The sequence below is a fragment of the Penaeus vannamei genome, chromosome 4, assembly GCF_042767895.1.
Source record: "Penaeus vannamei isolate JL-2024 chromosome 4, ASM4276789v1, whole genome shotgun sequence".
NCBI lineage: Eukaryota > Metazoa > Arthropoda > Malacostraca > Decapoda > Penaeidae > Penaeus > Penaeus vannamei.
Window position 1 is genome coordinate 45162658 of NC_091552.1, and position 19719 is coordinate 45182376.

Sequence of the window (19719 nt, forward strand, 5' to 3'; positions counted from 1 at the left end):
GGAGTATGTTGGTGGAGGGAGAGGATGTGGAGTATGTTGGTGGAGGGAGAGGATGTGGAGTATGTTGGTGGAGGGAGAGGATGTGGAGTATGTTGGTGGAGGGAGAGGATGTGGAGTATGTTGGTGGAGGGAGAGGATGTGGAGTATGTTGGTGGATGTTGAGGATGTGGAGTATGCTGGTGGAGGCAGAGGATCTGGAGTATGTTGGTGGAGGGAGAGGATGTGGTGTTGGTGGAGGGAGAGCTGGTTGATGGATGCGGGGTATGTTGGTGGGTGTGGAGTATGTTGGTGGACGTGGAGTAAGATGAGTGTGGAGAATGTTGGTAGATGAGGATTATGTGGGTTGGTATAGAGTACTGTATGTTGATGGATATGGAGTCAAGTTGATTACGTGGGGTATGTTGGTGGAGGTAGAGCTAGTTGGTAAATGTGGAGTATGTTGGTGAATGTGAAGTAGGCCTATGTTGGTGGATGTGGAGTACGTTTGTGAATGTGAAGTAGGCCTATGTTGGTGGATGAGGAGTATCCACCAACATAGGAGGTAGGGTTGGTTGGTGAATTCGGAGTATGATGGGGGAAGTGAAGTATGTTGGTAGGCGCAGAGTATGCTGGTTGATTTGGAGTAAATAGATGGATGTGAAGCATGCTGGTGGATACTGAGTACATTTGTGGATGTGAAATAGTTTGTATGATGTGGAATTGGTAGGTGGATATGTAATACGTAAATGCTTGTGAAATGTTTTAGTGACATAATGACATAATAAAGATAATTGTGATGAATGATTATTATAATAACAACAACAGTGCTAAGATAAATACACACACAAAAAAATACACATACAGTCAGCCATCACTGATTTTTCACCCTTTTTTAACCGCCTCTTCTCCCTCTCTTCTTCCCTCCCTCCCTCTCGCCCTCTTTTCCTCTCTCTCACCCTCTGTTCCTCTCGCCCTCTCTCCCTCTTGCCTTTTGTCCCTCTTGCCCTCTCTCCCTTTCTCCCTGTCTCCTCGCCCTCTCTTCTCTTTCCCTATCTCCCTCTCGCCCTTTTTTCCTGTCTCTCTCTCTCTCTCTCTCTCTCTCTCTCTCTCTCTCCCTCTCTCTCGCCCACTCTCCCTCTCTCCCTTCCCTCTCTCCCACATTCCCTTCCCTCCCTCTCTCTCTCTCCCTTCCCTCCCTCTCTCTCTCTCCCTTCCCTCCCTTTCTCTCTCTCTCCCTTCCCTCCCTTCTACCCTCCCTCCCTCTCTCTCCCTTCCCTCTCTCTCTACCTTCTCTCCCTCTCTCTCCCTTCCCTATCTCTCTCCCCTCTCTCCCTTCCCTCCATCTCTCCTCCCTCTCCCTTCCCTTCCCTTCCCTCCCCTCCCCTCCCTCTTCCTTCCCTCCCTCTCCCCTCTCTCCCTTCCCTCCCTCTCTCCAGTCCCGACCTTCCGCTTCATCGACACCGCCGCCTCCAACTTCCCCACCAACGCCTCCGTCAGGATCGACTGGGGGGACGGCACGCTCTTGGAGACCCTGTTGTTCCAGGACCCGGGCGACCAGCAGCCCCTCCTCACGCACGTCTACGCCGCCGACGGGATCTACAACGTCACGGCCTATATCTACAACGTGGTGTCGGGCTTCGAAGTGTATTGCACGGTATGTGGGGGGGTTCTGTTGGTGGGTATGTTGGGGTGAGGGGGGTTATGTTGGTAGGTATGTTGGGGTGAGGGGGGTTATGTTGGTGGGTATGTTGGGGTGAGGGGGGTATGTTGGGGTGAGGGAGGTTATGTTGGGGTGAGGGTGGGTATGTTGGTGGGGTTGGGTGTGTGTGTATATTTATACATTTTTTATGTATTCTTTCAATCCACATTAGTTCCTTTTTTTCTTTCATATTACATTATTCCCACATTGTTTTATATATTCTTTACTAATCTTCTTTCAGTCCCCAGTATTCTATTGTTTTATTCTTGAATAATTTTCTTTCAAACCGCATATTCTTTATTCTCGCTTTCACTCTAAAAGGTCACGATTGTTGCTATCATCTGTAAATGCTACCCTACTTTGACATGTTTTTTTTATTATTGTTATTTATCATATTCTTTAATAATTTCCTTTCATTCCATATTATTCACATATTATTATTTATATTCTTTAAAAGTATTCTTCCAATCCACATTATTCTTATTTATTATTCTTTGATAATGGTAATTTTCTTTCAATCCATATTATTCCCACATTAGTATTTTTCTTATTATTTAATAATATGTTGGTCCGCATTCTTTTGTAATAATCTTTAATATTCTTCTCTCAGTTGGCATTATTCCCGCATTATTATTTTTCTTATTTTTTGTATAATTTTCTGCCAGTCCATATTATTCTTAATTTCTTTCAAACATATTGTTCTCTCGCTCTCTCACTGTGAAAGGTCTGTCTCAATAGTTGAAATCATAAATTTCATCAATAAAGACTCTCTTGACATTATTTTATTATTACTTTATTTGACAATGTTTTAGATTCTTTGATAATTTTATTTCAATCCAGATTATTTCCACATTATCATTTTTCATATTCTTTAATAATCTTCTTTTCAGTCACATTATTCCTACATTATTCTTATTTTTGTTCAGTAGTAATTATCTTTCAACCAAGATTTTTCAAATATTTAAAAAAAATATTATTCTTTAATGATTTTCTTCCAATCCCCATTCTTCCTATTTTTCACTCCTCTCATTCTGTCAGTCTACCTTTCTTTTCTCTTTCATTTTTTTTATTCTTTCAGTCAACATTATTAATATTTTTTCTTTCTCTCGTCTACCTTTCTTCTCTCTTTCATTTTTTTTTATTATTCTTTTAGTCAACATTATTAATTTAAAAAATCTCTCTCGTCTACCTTTCTTCTCTCTTTCATTTTTTAAAAATTATTCTTTCAGTCAACATTATGATATTTTTCTCTCTCTCTCAACTCGAAAAGGTCACGATTGTTGAAGAGATCATAGACTTCGCGATCATCAACAAATATTATCCTACGCTGACGTCACTCGTAGGCAGTGCAGGATTCGGCAGCATGAAGAACCAGTATCCTATGGACAAGAATTTGACCTTTGCCCCCACGATGACCCAGGGTTCGTGAGACTTTTTTATGTTGTTTGTTGTTTGTTGTTCGTTGGTGATATTTCGTTGTTGAGTTGTTTTAATCTTGTAATGTGGTTGTGTAAATTCTTTTTTTTATGGTAATGATAATTGGAATGATTGTAAGGATGAAGATGATAAACGTGGTGGTAATTGTGATAATAATTGTAATGATGATTGTGATGGTAATGATGATAATGATTATGATAATGATAATTGTAAGGATAACAAAAATTGTGATGATAATGATAACAATAATTATGATGATAATGATACTACTGTATGGTGATGTCCAAGTCATTCGTCGCCAAGGGAGCACAGGGATACGTGATATAAAGAGTATATATATAAGGGTTACAAGAACAAATTAATAGTACATGCAATAGGGAATAGTATGTACATCAGCAATATGTTCTTTGGTATATAACACGTATCTACAACTACTACTAATGATAATTATAATGGTGTAATGGCAATGGCAACAGTGAACCGTATTCATGTTGGACATGTAGAGAACATGTGAATGAGAATGAATATCTTCACAAAAGAGATGTATTTAACCGGTTTCAAATATATCTGCGTCGGAAATACGTATATTTCTGACGAATATATATTCGAAACCAGCCAAATACATTTCTTTCATTGTGAAGATATTCATCCTCATCCATACCTTTTCTATAATAACAACAGTAATAATATTGATATTAGTGATGACGATAACACAACAATAATAATTAAAACGAGAAAGAAAAATAAAGATATTACTACATATTGCCACTACTTCTTTTCAGGGACTGTGGATTACTATACGGTCGAGTTCACCGTCAATGCTTCAACGATTCTAACCTTTAACGTCATCGACCCCTTCCAACCACTGGCGAACGAGTTTCATTATCACTTTGATTTCGTAAGAAAATTACAATATAATTATTTTGTTATTGACGTTATTGTAAATATATATATATATATATATATATATATATATATATATATATATATATATATATTCCTAAACTTTTGTTGTAAGTCTCATTACTTTGGTTTTGTTGTTGTAGATAAGATGATTGTTTTTGTTGTTGTAAGTATGATAATTGTGCTATAAATATGATCATTTTTGTTATATGTGATATAACTATTGTGGTTTTGTTTTCTGTTTTTTGTTGTTAATGATGATCACTGTCTTTTTATCAGTGTTCTTGCTCAATGTTGTAAAATAACCTGCGTGAAACGAGGTTATGTTAATCTTATCACTAGAACAACGTTTAGATTTGGGGTGAATCTAATTAATGATAGACATATTTATTCATTTATAAGTTTATGTAATTTGTGCATCTATTAGTCATTTTGTCTGGTTGTCCATTTATTCACCAATATGCTATTTCACCTTTTCAGAAGACGTTTTATTTACCCATTTATTTACTTGTTTAGGAGATTTTTATATTTCGAATTAATTCACCTATTTAGGAGACTAATTTCCCAATCATTCACCTAATTAGGAGACTAATTTCCCAATAATTTACTTATTTAGGAGACTAATTTCCCAATCATTCACCTATTTAGGGGACCTTTTATTTACCTATTCATTTGCCCTTTTTATTCATCTACTTAGGTCACCTTTCTAGAATGCTTTTTATTTACACCTATTTTTTTAGACCTTTAATTACTCATCCATTTCCCTTTTCTTTAATGACACTTTTAATTTACCCATTCATTCACCTATTTAGAATACCTTTTGTTTAACTTTCTGGGATATCTTTTATTTTCCTATTTATTCACATTTTTAAGACATTTTTTGTTTACTAATCCATCCACCTTTTCTTTAAGGATGTGTTTTATTTACTCATCTATTTACCTTTTATTTAGAAGACTTTTATTTACCCCTTCATTCACCTTTTATAATACACTGTTTATTTACTAATCCATCCACTTTTTCTTGAAAGATACCATTTATTTACCCATTCATTCACTTAAATAGAACTCCTTTTATTTAACTTTCTAGGACATCTTTTATATACCCAGTCATTCACTTTTTTCTTTAATTACTCTTTATTTACTCTCCTACTTATTATTTACTCTTATAATTACGCTTTATTTGCTCTCCTACTTATTATTTACTCATATAATTACGCTTTATTTACTCTCCTACTTATTATTTATTCATATATTTACGCTTTATTTACTCACCTACTTATTATTTACTCATATATTTACGCGTTATTTACTCACCTACTTATTATTTACTAATATATTTACGCTTTATTTACTCTCCTACTTATTATTTACTCATATATTTACCTCTTTTTAGGAGACTTTCCTGAACCTGACGGTGTACGCGGTCAACATGTTCCAAAGTGTTCCTGTGGACCTTTTCGTGGAGATCGTCGGCCAAGTGCGCGTGGGAATCATCGACGACTTTGCGATCGTCACTGGAAAGGTTTGGAGAACGCGAATTGATGTTTTATTTATTTTTTAATCTATTTTTGGTGGGTGGGGGGTAGTTAGGGTGAGGGGTGGGGGATTTTCTTCTGTGTTTGTCTGATTGTGTGTGTGTGAGTGTTTGTTTGTTTGTTTGTCTGATAGTCGGTCTCTGTTTCTTCCTCTCTCTCTCTCTCTCTCTCTCTCTCTCTCTCTCTCTCTCTCTCTCTCTCTCTCTCTCTCTCTCTCTCTCTCTCTCTCTCTCTCTCCTCTCTCTCTCTCTCTCTCTCTCTCTCTCTCTCTCTCTCTCTCTCTCTCTCTCTCTCTCTCTCTCTCTCTCTCTCTCTCTCAGTGTGTCTTGTGTGTGTTTGTATGCCTGTCTGTCTTTGTCTCTCTCTACTTTTATGTTTCTATCTACTTTTTACTCCAACTCCCCTTTCCTCCTACCAGGATTATTCCTCCCACTCCAGCTCTTCCTCCGCCACCTCCAATTCCTCCTCCTCCAACTCCCTCTCCTTCTTCTTCAGAACGAAACCAAGACGTTCGAGGTTTCCTTCGAGAGTCTTGGAGGAGGAACCTGCCTGGTCATCGACTTCGGAGATTCGAGTCCTCTGGTGGCCTACGGGGAAGAAATCACTTGCAAGACCAACTTCTCCCATGCCTTTTACTACCCGGAACCCACGCTGGACATTATCAATAATTACACCCATGTCTACGCGTAAGTTGGGCGTTCTCTTCGCTTCTTGTTCCTTCTTTTTCTTTTAAATCTGTATCTTCATCTTTTCATCTGTTCCTTCTTTTTTTTCCTTTTTAAAATTTCTATCTTCATTTTCTTATCTGTCTTCTTTACATCTAACTTCATTTCTTTATGTTTTTTTTTTTTATTCTCATTCTCCTTACCCTCAATCTCAATCCACCATCCCCTCCCACCTACCCCCTTCTCCACCACACTGCCTCCCTCTCTACCCCTCCCCTCTTCCTCCCCCATGAACAGCGCTGTGAGGAATTGTTCATGTTCTTTTATTTTCTTACTTTTCCGTTCCCCCAACTTCTACCCTTCCCCTCTCGCACTCTACGTCCCTCGCTAACTCCTTCTCTCTCTCCTTCTCTAACTCCTCTCTCTCCCGCCACTCTACCTCCCTCATCAACCACTGGTCTCTCTCTAACCCCTCTCTCCCTCTAAACCTTCTCCCTCTCTAACCCCTCTCCCTCTCTAAACCTTCTCCCTCTCTAACCCTTCTCCAACCGCTCTCTTTCTCTAATCCCTCTACCTCTCTAACCCCTCTCCGTCTCTCCCTCAAACCCCTCTCCCCTTCCCCCTATCTCCTCCACCACTCTACCTCCCTCTGTCCCCTACCACTCTACCACCCTCTCTCCCTCTCTAACCCCTCTCCGTCTCTCCCTCTAACCACTCTCCCTGTCTCCCCCACCACTCTACCACCCTCTCTCCCTCTCTAACCTCTCCTCCCTCTCCCTCACTAACCCCTCACCCTCTCTAACCCCTCCTCTCTCCCCCCCCCCTCCCAACAGCGCCGAGGGCGTCTACAACATGAGCATCTTCGCCTACAACCCCATCAGCGTCACCACCGACACCCTCATGTTCTGCGTGACGTCGATCAAGTGCCGCCCGCCCAAAGTGGAGATTTTTGGCGGCACTTTGGACTACCTCTCGGCGCCCAAGCTCTACCGGGGCGAGGTCAATTCCCTGGCGGCGCTGGGTCAGGTCGATTGCGAGGTCACCAGCAAGACGAAGTAAGGGCAGAGGAGGTCGTTTGGGGATTGTTTTTATTTTGATTATCATTTTTATTTTTATCATATCAATTAGTTTTTTTCGTTATTAATGATAATGATAATGATAATAACAATAATGATAATGGTAATGATAGTAGTAACAAAATGATAATTATAATAACAACAATAATGATATTAATAACAATACTGATGATGATAATAATGATGATGGTGATAATAATGGCATTTGTAGGAATGCGAATATAGTAATAATGATAAAGAGAAGAGATATCTAGTTGCAGAAGTAGTAATAGCAACGACAATAATCGACACCAAATACAAACACAAAAACAGTAGAAAGATAATAAAACTAATAACAACTATCAATAACAAAAACTCACCCATAAACAATAAAAAATAAACAAAAAACGACCAAAAAGTCCAAATAAGAATTTTAAAAAAATAATCCAAATAAGAATTTTTTTTAAAGTCCACAAATAATGAAATTTAAAAATCCACTAAAAAATGCATCAAAACCCGACAGAAAACGGTGGCAGATCTACCACGTGGACGCCACGACTGGAGCCACCATGCAGCCGGTCATCATTATGAACATTATTACCTCTTGGAATAAGCCCGAGATTTCCATACCCAAGATATTCCTGACGTACGGCTACTATGTGCTGACTTACTCGCTGACGATGTGGGGTGAGTTGGTGGGGAGAGGGGAGGGGAGGGGAGAGAAGAGAGAATGTTGGGGTGATAGGGAAGAGAGGAGAGGAGGGGAGGGGAAAAAAGGGAGAGTGATTGGGTGATAGGGAAGAGAGGAGGGGAGGGGAGAAAAGAGAGAGTGATTGGGTGAAAGGGAGGGTAGGGGGGGGGAGGAGGGGTGAAGAAAAAGGAAGGGGGATAGGGTGATCGGATGAGAGGAAGGGAGTGAGGGGAAGAGGAGGAGAGGGGAGAAAAGGAAGAGTGATGGGGTGATAGTGGAGGAGGAGAGAGGGGGAAAAGGAGGGGATAGGGAGAGGAGGGGAATGGGAGGGAAGGGAGAGGAAGGGTTGTAGGGGTAACCGGGGTGAGGGGAGGGTTGATTGGGTTCTGGAGGTAAGGCGATTGTCGGGAGAGAGAGAGAGAGAGAGAGAGAGAGAGAGAGAGAGAGAGAGAGAGAGAGAGAGAGAGAGAGAGAGAGAGAAAGAGAGAGAGAGAGAGAGAGAGAGGGAATAGTGCTAAAGATGGAAATGACCATAACTAAAAGAAGACACTGATAATAATGACGCACATTACAACAATCACAACACCAATAACCTTAAGAATCTTTTCTCTATGCACCCTCCCTCAACCTCCACCCTCCACCCACTCTACAACCCCCATACCCTCCACCCACCCACAACCCCCATCCCCTCCACCCACCCCACAACCCCCCATCCTCTATCCTCCACCCACCCCACCCCCCATTCTCCATTCTCCAACCCCGCCCACCCACCCCCCATCCTCCATCCTCCACCTACCCCACAACCCCCCATACCCTTCACCCACCCCACAATCCTCCATCCTCCACCCACCCCGCAACCCCCCATACCCTCCACCCACCCCACAATCCCCATACCCTCCACCCACCCCACAACCCCCATACCCTCCACCCACCCTACAACCCCCATACCCTCCACCCTCCACCCACCCCACAACCCCCATACCCTCCACCTTCCACCCACCCCACAACCCCTCCCCCATCATACACCCACCCACAACCCCCGTACCCTCCACCCACCCCCAAACCCCCATACCCTCCACCCACCCCACACCCCCTCCCCCATCATCCATCCACCCCATAACCCCCATCCTATATCCCCCACCCACCCCACAACCCCTCCCCAATCATCCATCCACCCCACAACCCCCCATCCTTTATCCTCCACCCACCCCACAACCCCTCCCCCATCATCCACCCACCCCACAACCCCCATCCTCTATCCTCCACCCACCCCATACCCTCCGCCCACCCCACAACCCCCCATTCTCCATTCTCCAACCCCGCCCACCAACAGACCCGGCAGTGCTGGACCCCGCGTGGCCGTTCCAGAAGCAAGCCGACACCTACATCGAGATCGTGAAGACGCCCATCATCGCCATGATGTTCGAGGCGGCGCTGACGAGGGTGGTTCGCGGGCTCATCCAGACGGTGGACCTCGAACCCGGCTTGCACTCGATCGACCCGGACTTCCCCGATGAGAAGGTCGGTTCGGAGTTTATGTATGTGTATTATTTTTTTTCGTTATTTGTGTATATTTTTTCATTATTTGTATATAGTTTTTTTCGTTATTGATATATATTTTTTCTCATTATTATATATAGACATGTTTAGCTTTATTTATTAGTTACATTAATTTTATTTTTCCTCTTACTTTTTTTGGTATAGATGTACATTTTTTTCCCATTCCCCAAACCTTGTTGTTTATAGAAAAAATAATAGCGATCTTTCACTTAATATGTATTCGCATGTTATTGTGTTTTGTGTTCATCAGTATATCGATCTTTCTGTCCATATTCGCGTACGTATTAAATTATCTGATTCATATGTATTCTCTTTATAGTGTCTAGCATCATAATTATCCTGTTCATTTATAATTTTTCCACTTGAAACATGTATAATAATTTTCTCTCATACCTCTCGCTCTGCCTTCAATGTCTTCCTATTTCGTCCTTCCTTATTTTTCTTTATTTCGCCTTCCCCTTTTTTTGCCTGCCCGCTCACACTTATTCCTCCGTTCCCTCCCTCTCTTCCCCCATCCCCCCTTCCTTCTTACATTCCCGCTTTCTCATCTTTCTTCGCTCTCTCCGTCATTTCCTCCTGGCTCCTTTCTTCCATTCTCTCATTCTCTCCTTTTTATCCGTCTGACCTTCCTACTCTCTCCTTTCACTCGCTTCTTTCACTCATTCCTTTTTACCTTCGCGATCTCTTGTTCTTTTTCTTTCGCTCCCTCATTCTTTTACCGACCTCTTTTTCCCTGTGTCCTCATTCCCTTGCTCTTTTTCCATTCTCATTTTCTCCCGTTCCTTCATCCTTTCCCCCATTCCCTCCTTCCCTCTTTCCCTTCCTCCCCTCTCTCATCCTTCCCCCTTCCCACCCATTCCCTCATCCTACCCTCGTCCCCCACCCTACATTCTCTCACCCTTCCCTCTTTTCTTCACCATTCCCTCTTTCCTCCCCCATTCCCTCACCCTTCACTCATTCCCCCATCCCTTCCTCTCCACATCTTTCCCTCTTTCCACCCATTCCCGTCACCCCTCTCCTTTCCCTTCCTCCGCCCCCATTCCCTCCCTCACCACTCCCTTCACCACGCCCACCATTCTCCCTCAGAACTTCACCGTCGTCTGGAGGTGCCGGGTCGCGGGTGAAGCGTGGCCGGCAGACGACACCATTCCGAAGCCCATCTGGACGAAGGGCACGGGAGGCGGGTGCTTCGGGAACGGACCAGGTAAGGAGGTGGAGGAGAGGAGGCTGGAAAGGGTGAATTGTGATGGTAAAAAAGGGTATGGGAAGTTGGATAGGTAAGATATACAAGAGAGAAAAGAGGAGTTAAGAAGGAAAGGGAACTTGACACTTTTTTATGGAGACATGTAAATCAACCACTTTCAATATCCATTCATCTACTTACATACTTTTCTAAATCCATCCAAAAGTATAATAATCATTTGCAGTTTCATTCAACTATTTACATAATTTTCAAAATCCTTCCAACTTAGTATTATATAACAAATACCTTTAATCCATTCGCAACCGATTTCATCCAATTATTTAAATAATTTTTAGATTCTATCCACCATTATTACAACCATCACCCTTTAACCGGGGGTTCCAGTCTTGGGGCCAGGTGGCAACAGGGTACATTCCGGGGAGCCATATGACCAATATGAAAAATTTTAGATAAGCTGAATTTTATTTCATTCACAGTACCTACATACAATCATCTCTCACATATCAATGAATTGGAATCTTTCCATAATGTGTTCTTGTCCTATAGCAACTAACACCTTTACATAATTCATCATAGCTGAATCTGAAAAAATGAGTCACTGAACGGAGCCACGGAGATGATTATATATTGGTCGCGGGCCACAGAATGAAATAGGTTGGGAACTACTGTCCTTCCACAACCCACCTGCTGAACTGAACAGCCAATTTTTCCCTTTTCCCTCTTTATGCGAACTCCAGGCTTGCTCGACCACACCGAGACCACCCTCAGTCTCCTGGGCTCCGACTTCATGACCCACGGGCAGACCTACGAGTTTGAGGCCATCGTGAAGAAGGACACGAGGAGCACCGTGGCTCTCGGGCAGGTCGTGGTGGTGGACGGTGTGCCGCCCATCATGAAAGTGCAGTGAGTGGGAGGTTTCGTGTGGGAAGAGGGGAAGGGGGTGGGAGTGGGAGAGTAGGAGGGAAAGGAAGAGGGTATGTGCGCGTGAGAAAGAGAGAGTGTGTATGAAAGAAGTGAATGAGGAGAGAGAGAGTGTGTGTATGAAAGAAGTGAATGAGGAGAGAGAGAAATATCGTTTAAAAAATCAAAACCGTTTCTGAATGCCTCAAGAGTCAAACCATACAAATATTTAAAAACAAAATAAAATAAACCCTTTTTTACCCTTTTTAATCCACCATTCAGATATCAATAATACCAGCGACGTGATAGTACCAAGTAGATAACCAACGCTTTTCCCACCCGCCATCTTCCTTCCCAGATGCATCGACCCATCTCTTTGCATTCCTGACGGCGACGGCGTGTACGTCAACCCTTCCTTCCGCATTGGGCTCATATCAGAGTGCGTGGATTACTGCGACGGCGACGTTTCCTATCTGTGGGCGGCCGCTGATGGGAACGACGTCACTTTTCCAGCTGACCCGGCGCACTTCCCGCTAGGTGATATTTTTTTTTCTTTTTCTTTTTCTCTCTTTTTTGATAGAACAGTAGGTGATTTTTTATAGAACAGTAGGTGATTTTTTTTCATAGAACAGTAGGTGATTTGGGTGTTTTTTTATAGAGCAGTACGTGATTTTGGTGTTTTGTTTTATAGAACAGTAGGTAATTTTGGTGTTCGCAAGTTGGGTGTGGAAGTTAAGGTTTCTTTAGCAGCTGGTGATTTTTTTTTATTGTTTATTGTTTTGAAGATTATTATTGGATTTATCATTATCATAAAGAAACACCTTCCACGTGGATATTTTGCTTATTTTGTTTATGTTGTGGTGGTGTGTTGCTAAAGGCTTTTTGAGTGTTTTTACTTGTCTTCTAGATAGGATTATTTTTTCATACGGACTGGACGCATCATTTACTTTAGAGGCGTAGATGATTCGACTTCTAAACATTTTTTTGTTTGTTATCTTGTTTATTAACGCTGAATATATTTGAAGTATGTAAATGTTTTTTTGTTTTAATTAACATTTTCAATTAACATAATGTTTTAATTAACATCATACGAACCTGCATATTCACAGATATAAATGTATATCTATCGGTCTAAACATCCATATCTACCGGATAGGTAGAAAAATGTATGTATATCAGATGGGTAGACATATATGCATTTATATCATTGTATTTGCAAACCGGCCGAAAGACTGAAAGATAGAAGACTGAAAGATAAAGATAATTATTCAGAGAGAGAGAGAGAGAGAGCGAGAGAGATAACGACACCTTTGACCCTCGCAGGTGCCACCGCCAACGAACTGGCCTTCAGTACTCAGTTCTTCAACGACAACCCAAACCTCCAAGACCTAAGAATCTCCTTGGACGCCACGGACAATTCACAGCCGTCCACAGGTACGTCGTCTCAAGGTGTATAGGCCTATATTAGTTCTATAGGCCTATATTAGTTCTATAGATCTTTAGCACTCGATGACAACGTTTTGATAAGAGTTTTGAGAGTTCGTGGGTAATCTCTAAAACTTAGAGTTAACAATGTTTACTTTAGTTTTCTTCTTATTAATCTCTTATCTTCAATCTTCGGTCTTACCGCCAATGTACTGTATACGGGAGGAGTAAGATAGGTCAGGGTTAAGACAGTAAGCATATCTGTCACTATTTATATTATTTTGATTATTGACTACGATATATTTACTTCCATTTCTGTCGCCAATCCCCCTCTGTCCCCCCTCCTATTCGTTCCCTCCCACCTTCCCTTCTACATTCTATCTCTTTCTCTCTTTCCCTCCTATCTTTCACCATCCTTCTCTTTCCCTTCCACATTCTGCCTCATTTCCTCCAACCTTCTCATCTCCCTCCTTCCCCCCGCCTTCCACTACCCACCATCTTCTCCCCCCCTTTCCACTTCCTTCGCCCTCACTTTTCATTTCTCTCCTTCCACACACCTTCACATTCATCTTCATCTCCATCCTTTCTCCGACATCTTCCACCCCCTTCCATTTCCCCCTCCCCATCTTTTTAACCTCCTTTCCTCTCACCTTTTACTCCTCTTCCTTCCCTTCCCTTCCACTCTCTTCCCTTCCTTCCATTACACCCCCTCTTCCCTCTCTCTCTCCCTCTACCATCCATCCACACCCTCCCTTGTTCTTCACGTCCCACCTCCCTCCTCTTCTCTTCCACCTCCCACTTACAACACCCTCCACGCCTGTTTCCCTCCCACCTCCTCCACACCCTCTTCCACCCCCCCTCCACACCCCTACCCCTCCCACCTGCCCCACACCCTCTTCTACCCACCTTCCACACCACCACCCCTCCCACCTCCTCCACACTCTTCTACAAACCCTCCACACCCCCACACCCCTCCCACCCCTCCCACTTTACTCCCACCCTTCACACCCCCTTCCCACTCACCTACCCACCCCCTCCCACCTCCCATTTACTCCACCCTTCACACCCCCTTCCCACTCACCTACCCACCCCCTCCACACCCCCATCCCTCCCACCTCCCACATACCCCTTCCATCCCTCCCTCCTTCTCTACCATTCACCCCCACCTTCCCCACCTTCTCAACCCACCTCCCTTCCCTCACGCAGGTGGAGGAGCCTATTTCATGAAGGTGAACCAGAGACCTGTCGGAGGGACCTGCTCCGTCGCCAAGCCGCCGCTGGAAAGAGCTCTCATCGACACCTACACCCTGACCTGCCAGGGTTGGGTCGATCCGGAGAACAAGGGCATTAAGAGCTACAATGTGTGGTGTGAGTATGGGTGTTTATTTTTTTTCCGTGCGGGGAGGGAGGGGGAGGTTGAGGGAGGGGGAGGGAGGGGAGGGAAAAGGAGGGAGGGATGGTGGATGGAGAAATGATGATAGATAGAGAAGGGGAAGTGGAGAAAAGGAGAGGGAGCTGGAGATGGAGAGAGGGGGAAAGTTGGAGAAAGAGATAGGCCTATGTATATATATATATATATATATATATATATATATATATATATATATATATATATATATATATATAGATATAGATAGATATATACATATATATATATACATATATATACATATATATTATACATAGATATATACATATATATTATACATAGATATATGCATATATATACGTACATATGTATATATAAACATATATATATATATATATATATATATATATATATATATACATATATATATATATATGTATATATATATTATATATTTTTTTTTTCGGGAAAAAATACGAGAGAGAGAGAGAGAGAGAGAGAGAGAGAGAGAGAGAGAGAGAGAGAGAGAGAGAGAGAGAGAGAGAGAGAGAGAGAGAGAGAGAGAGAGAGAGAGAGGGGGGGGGGGGGCAGAAAACCATATGCAAGAAATGGAGCGAATACACCCACGGAGACCCACACTTCACAAACATCTTTACAAGTATCTTATATTTACAATTATCTCCACAAGTACCTCATCTTTACAAGTACTTCCACAAGCTATGTTACAAGTATCTTCATAAGTACTTGACAAACATCTTACAAACATCTTCAGAGACATCTTCACAAACCCCTTTCCTCCCGCAGTGGTGGACGACACAGGGAAGAGAATACCCCTGACGGAGGCGACGTGGAGCCCCGTCGTGCCCCAGGACATCTCCCTGATCATGCCTCCGGGGACCTTCACAGTCGAGGTCGAGGTCGTCGATAAGTGGGGCGCCTTCACCCTCGTTAAGCCCGAGATCGACATGACGGTGAGATGTCGCTGGGTTTTTAAAGGTTGTTTTGTTTATGTCGTTTATTTGTTTATTATTAATTTGATGGGGTATTTTTTTTCTAACTACCTTATTCTGAAACATGAAGATACGGTCGATAATCGCTTATCATCGAATTTAATCATATTAACCTGTTTTTATTTGCGGATTTGACCGTTTCCCATCCACTAACTAGCCTCGACAATGACCCAAGATGACCTTATCCTCAGGTCAACATGCCGACGAAGGAGGAGCTTGAGGCCGCGGATGTGGATAAGCTTATCGCTGACCTCTCTGGCGGTGGCAACACTGACATGCTTATTATGGCTTTGGCGGCACAGACTGAAGTCCTGAAGCAGGTATGGTTGTTTATTTAATACTTATTTCATGTTTGCTTTGTTTTTCTTTTTTTTATGTTTATGAAAAGGGAGGTCTCTCTCTGTCTCTCTCTCTCTCTCTCTCTCTCTCTCTCTCTCTCTCTCTCCTCTCTCTCTCTCTCTTCTCTCTCTCTCTCTCTCTCTCTCTCTCTCTCTCTCTCTCTCTCTCTCTCTCTCTCTCTCTCTCTCAATCTCTCTCTCTCAATCTCTCTCTCTCAATCTCTCTCTCAATCTCTCTCTCAATCTCTCTCTCAATCTCTCTCTCAATCTCTCTCTCAATCTCTCTCTCTCTCTCTCTCTCTCTCTCTCTCTCTCTCTCTCTCTCTCTTTCTCTCTTTCTCTCTCTTTCTCTCTCTCTCTCTCTCTCTCTCTCTGTCTCTCTCTCTCTCTCTCTCTCTCGCTCACTCTCGCTCTCTTTTTGTCTTACTCTTCTTTTTTGTCTTTTCGTCTCTCTCTTCCACTTTTTATCATCTAGCAGTCTACCTTATTCTCCATTTTTCTCTATTTCCTAAAGAAAACTGCTGCCCTCCTCCTTGGTGCTCTCTCTCCTCCTTTATCTCTCTCTTCCTCCCTCTCCTTCTGTCCTTAATATTCAGACATTTTTCACTGTCCTCACTTTTCTTTTCCTCCACTTCTCTACCTTGAAACACTCTCTCTCACTCACCCCTCTCCCCCATGCTCCCCCTTTCTCTTTCCATCTTTTCCTTCCCCCCCCTCTCCTTCCTTCCTCCTCCTACTCCTCCTCCTTTCCTACCTCTCCCCTCCCTCCCCTATCCCCTTTCCCTCTCCTTCTCCCCCTCCCACCCTTTCCCCGCTTTCCTCTCCCTCTCCCTCCTCCCTCTCCCCCTCCCCTTCCCTTCCCAATCCCTCTCCCTCCCCCTATCCCTCCTCTCTCCCTTCTCCCTTTCCCCTCCCCATCCCCTCTCACTCACCTCCTCTCCTTTCACCTAATAACCCCTCGTCATCTCTCTCTCTCTCCCTTCCCTCTCCCCCCTCCCCCCTCCCCATTTCCCCTGCCTCCTTTCCCTTCTCTTCCCCCTCCCCCTTTCCCCTCCCTTTTCACTTTCCCCTTCCCTCCCCCTCCCTTTTCACTTCCCCCTTCCCTCCCCCCTCTCTCTGCACTTATCCCCCCTTCTCACCTCTCTTCCTCCTCCTCCTCCTCCCGCAGGCGGAATGGCTGTCGCTCTCCGAGGAGAACTTGGCCACGATGACCGACGAGGAGAAGGAGGAGCTGCTGATCTACCTGGCCGAGAAGAACAACGCCGCCCTCGACGCCCTGAAGGAGAACGTCAACTTCAACAGCCTCTCCAACATCAACGCCGCCGCCTCCACGCTCTCGGGCATCCTGAAGGGGGCGTCGATCAACCAGGAGGCCGTCAAGACCATCGACCTCGACGCCAAGGAGAAGATCGTTGGGTTGACGGAGGTGAGTGGGGGGTTAAGTGGGGCGTGGGGGATTGTGGGGTAGGGTGGAAGGTTGTTGGTAGGAGGGATGTGAAGTGGGGGATATGAGGAGATGGGTGAGGGAGAGGGAGACAGGGAAGTGGGATGAGGGAAGGAGAGAGGGGAGAGGGAGACAGGGAGGGAGTTAGAAGGAGATAGAGAAGAAAGAAAGAAAAAATGTATATACTACAGAAAAAATAAATAATGACCAGTGATCCCCTTCCCCATCCATGACCTATCCCAAGGATTCTCAGATTTTTTTTTTTTTTTTTTTTGCTGCAACTCCTACAAATTCGATCCACTTTCCCAGCAACAAAGCATTTCTGATCATCGTTTGCCTGCCACTGTATGTATGTATATATGTATGTACGGACGCATATACGTAAATACATACAAGTACTAGTGTTAGGATGGGTAGGAAGAGCAGGGGAAAGATGAAGAAGGAAGAGGGTTGTAGGATCACAAAATTAGTTTACGAACCCTTTGGGGGCCGAGACCCCCACTTTTAGAACTTCTGTCCTAGCCTATTCCCTGCACACCTACCTCCTACCATCCAAGACGCCCTGATCGCCCCTTCCCCCCAGGATATGATGGAGGGCCTGGAAGACATCGAAGTGGCCGTCCCCGAGCTCCTCATCCCGCTGGCCAACTACATGTCCAACATCGTCGGCGGTCTCTCCCTGGTGAGGCTTCTGCGGGCTAGACACTGATATTGATGACGTTTATTTAGCCAATGTACATAGAGACAGTTTGGCATACACAGATAAAATTACAATGGCTGAGATTGTAATAAGAGACACTGATATTGATGACGTTTATTAGCCAATTTACTTATAGACAGTTTGACACACAGATAAAATTAGAATGGATGAAATTGCAATAAAAGAGACACTGACATTGTTGACGTTTATTTGGCAGTATACATAAAAGGCTGGTTTGTTAGAATTGTGTTAGGTCTGACCCAATGAACATATATTATACGGACATGCATTTACGCTGAAATCTATATGCATATCTATAAGTCTAGAAATGGATATCTACCGTATAGACCGATAGATAAATGTATATATATTTGATAGACTGACAGATAGATAAATGTGTACATATATCTGATAGCTAGACAGATGCATTTATTTCAGTGGATATGCATATCACTATATACAAATATTCTTTGTGTCGGGCGCGTACATTTTTAACAAAGACGCCGAAAGAAAGTTTGACGTACGCAATTAGAAAATGGAATGGCCGTCTCCTGAGAACAAAAAGCTCTCTTAAGGAGGCACCGTGTCATGCGGGAAGAAATGTGTATTTACAGTAATTAATTCAAATTATTCCACACGTATGTGGGTTGGATACCAATTCAATAATAAAGACCAAAATGTATAGTGTAGGATGTATGACAAGGACTAGACTAAGAAATCGGACTATATCGCAGAGATGATATATTTTGTGAATATATAGACGCAAATGCATATAAGTACACATTATTTCTCATTCACCATATAATAAATTGGGTCATCAGTTCTCATTCATCATTTTATTCATCGATTCCTCTGTGAACTTCAGAGCGTTGGCGAGGCTGGGTCCGAGTGTGAGAATGCGCCTCCAAATGACGTCAAGAAGTCAGACAAGTTGCCCTTCAACACTGAAGTCACAGGCAGTAAGTGAGGGATGAGAGGGAAAGAGGGAGGGAGAGAGTGAGGAATGAGGGAGAAGGAGTAGTACAGAAGGGGGGGAAGAGGGAGGGAGAGAAGGAGAGGGTGGCGTGAGGGAGAAGTAGTTCAGAAGGGATGGAGAGAAGGAGAGAGTGAGGAATGAGGGAGAAGGAGTAATACGGGAGGGGGGAAGGAATAGGGGAGAGAGGAGAGGTGGCGAGGAGTTAAGGGGGGATGATGAAAAGAGGGACAAGAAGGAATGAGGAAAAAGGGAAATGGAGGAATGAAGAAAAAGGAGAGGGAAGAATGAGGAAAAGATGGAAAGAGGAAGGAATGAGGGTAAGAAAGAGGGAGGTGTAATAAGGAAGGGAGATGAAGAGGGGGGTAAGGGAGATGAGAAGAGAGAAAATGATATGACAGGATAGGAAAGAGAGAAAAACATTGATATTCCACTTTAAATAATCTTACATATACCCCCCCCCCCCGAAAAAAAAAATCTACGCCTCGTTTTTAATCTATGACCTGACTTGACCTCGTTTCCCACAGTCGATATGGTCATCCCGGAAGACCCTCTGACGATTCGGAAGTGCAACGTGCGTGACGTAACCAATGACCGAGCTCCGGAGATGGTGAGTGATGGTGATGATGCTTTGTTGGTGGTTATTGTAGTGATGATGGTGATGGTGATGAATGTCAGCATAATGGTTATGGCGATGGGCTTAATTACAATGCAAATTGCAATGGTAATGATAGAAATGATGATGATAATAATGATAATAATGATAATAATGATAAAGATGATGATGATAATAATGATAATGAGGATAATAATGATAAGGATGATGATGATA

At 43.4% G+C, this 19719-nt stretch overlaps 1 protein-coding gene across 1 annotated transcript in view; it reads left to right on the forward strand.

Moving 5' to 3' along the window:
* The first annotated feature begins 317 nt into the window (after positions 1-317).
* Positions 318-19719, forward strand: part of LOC113803480 (polycystin family receptor for egg jelly) — a 47214-nt gene continuing 27812 nt past the window's right edge. Inside the window, exons 1-20 of the mRNA XM_070121458.1 lie at positions 318-423; positions 1416-1633; positions 2949-3099; positions 3898-4013; positions 5412-5540; positions 6049-6239; positions 7052-7273; positions 7797-7960; positions 9298-9485; positions 10611-10728; positions 11466-11631; positions 11987-12165; positions 12952-13062; positions 14260-14421; positions 15227-15393; positions 15624-15752; positions 16939-17196; positions 17798-17896; positions 18780-18873; positions 19415-19497. Coding sequence (XP_069977559.1) covers positions 318-423; positions 1416-1633; positions 2949-3099; positions 3898-4013; positions 5412-5540; positions 6049-6239; positions 7052-7273; positions 7797-7960; positions 9298-9485; positions 10611-10728; positions 11466-11631; positions 11987-12165; positions 12952-13062; positions 14260-14421; positions 15227-15393; positions 15624-15752; positions 16939-17196; positions 17798-17896; positions 18780-18873; positions 19415-19497 — 3051 coding nt within the window. The remainder of the gene's footprint in view (positions 424-1415; positions 1634-2948; positions 3100-3897; positions 4014-5411; positions 5541-6048; positions 6240-7051; positions 7274-7796; positions 7961-9297; positions 9486-10610; positions 10729-11465; positions 11632-11986; positions 12166-12951; positions 13063-14259; positions 14422-15226; positions 15394-15623; positions 15753-16938; positions 17197-17797; positions 17897-18779; positions 18874-19414; positions 19498-19719) is intronic.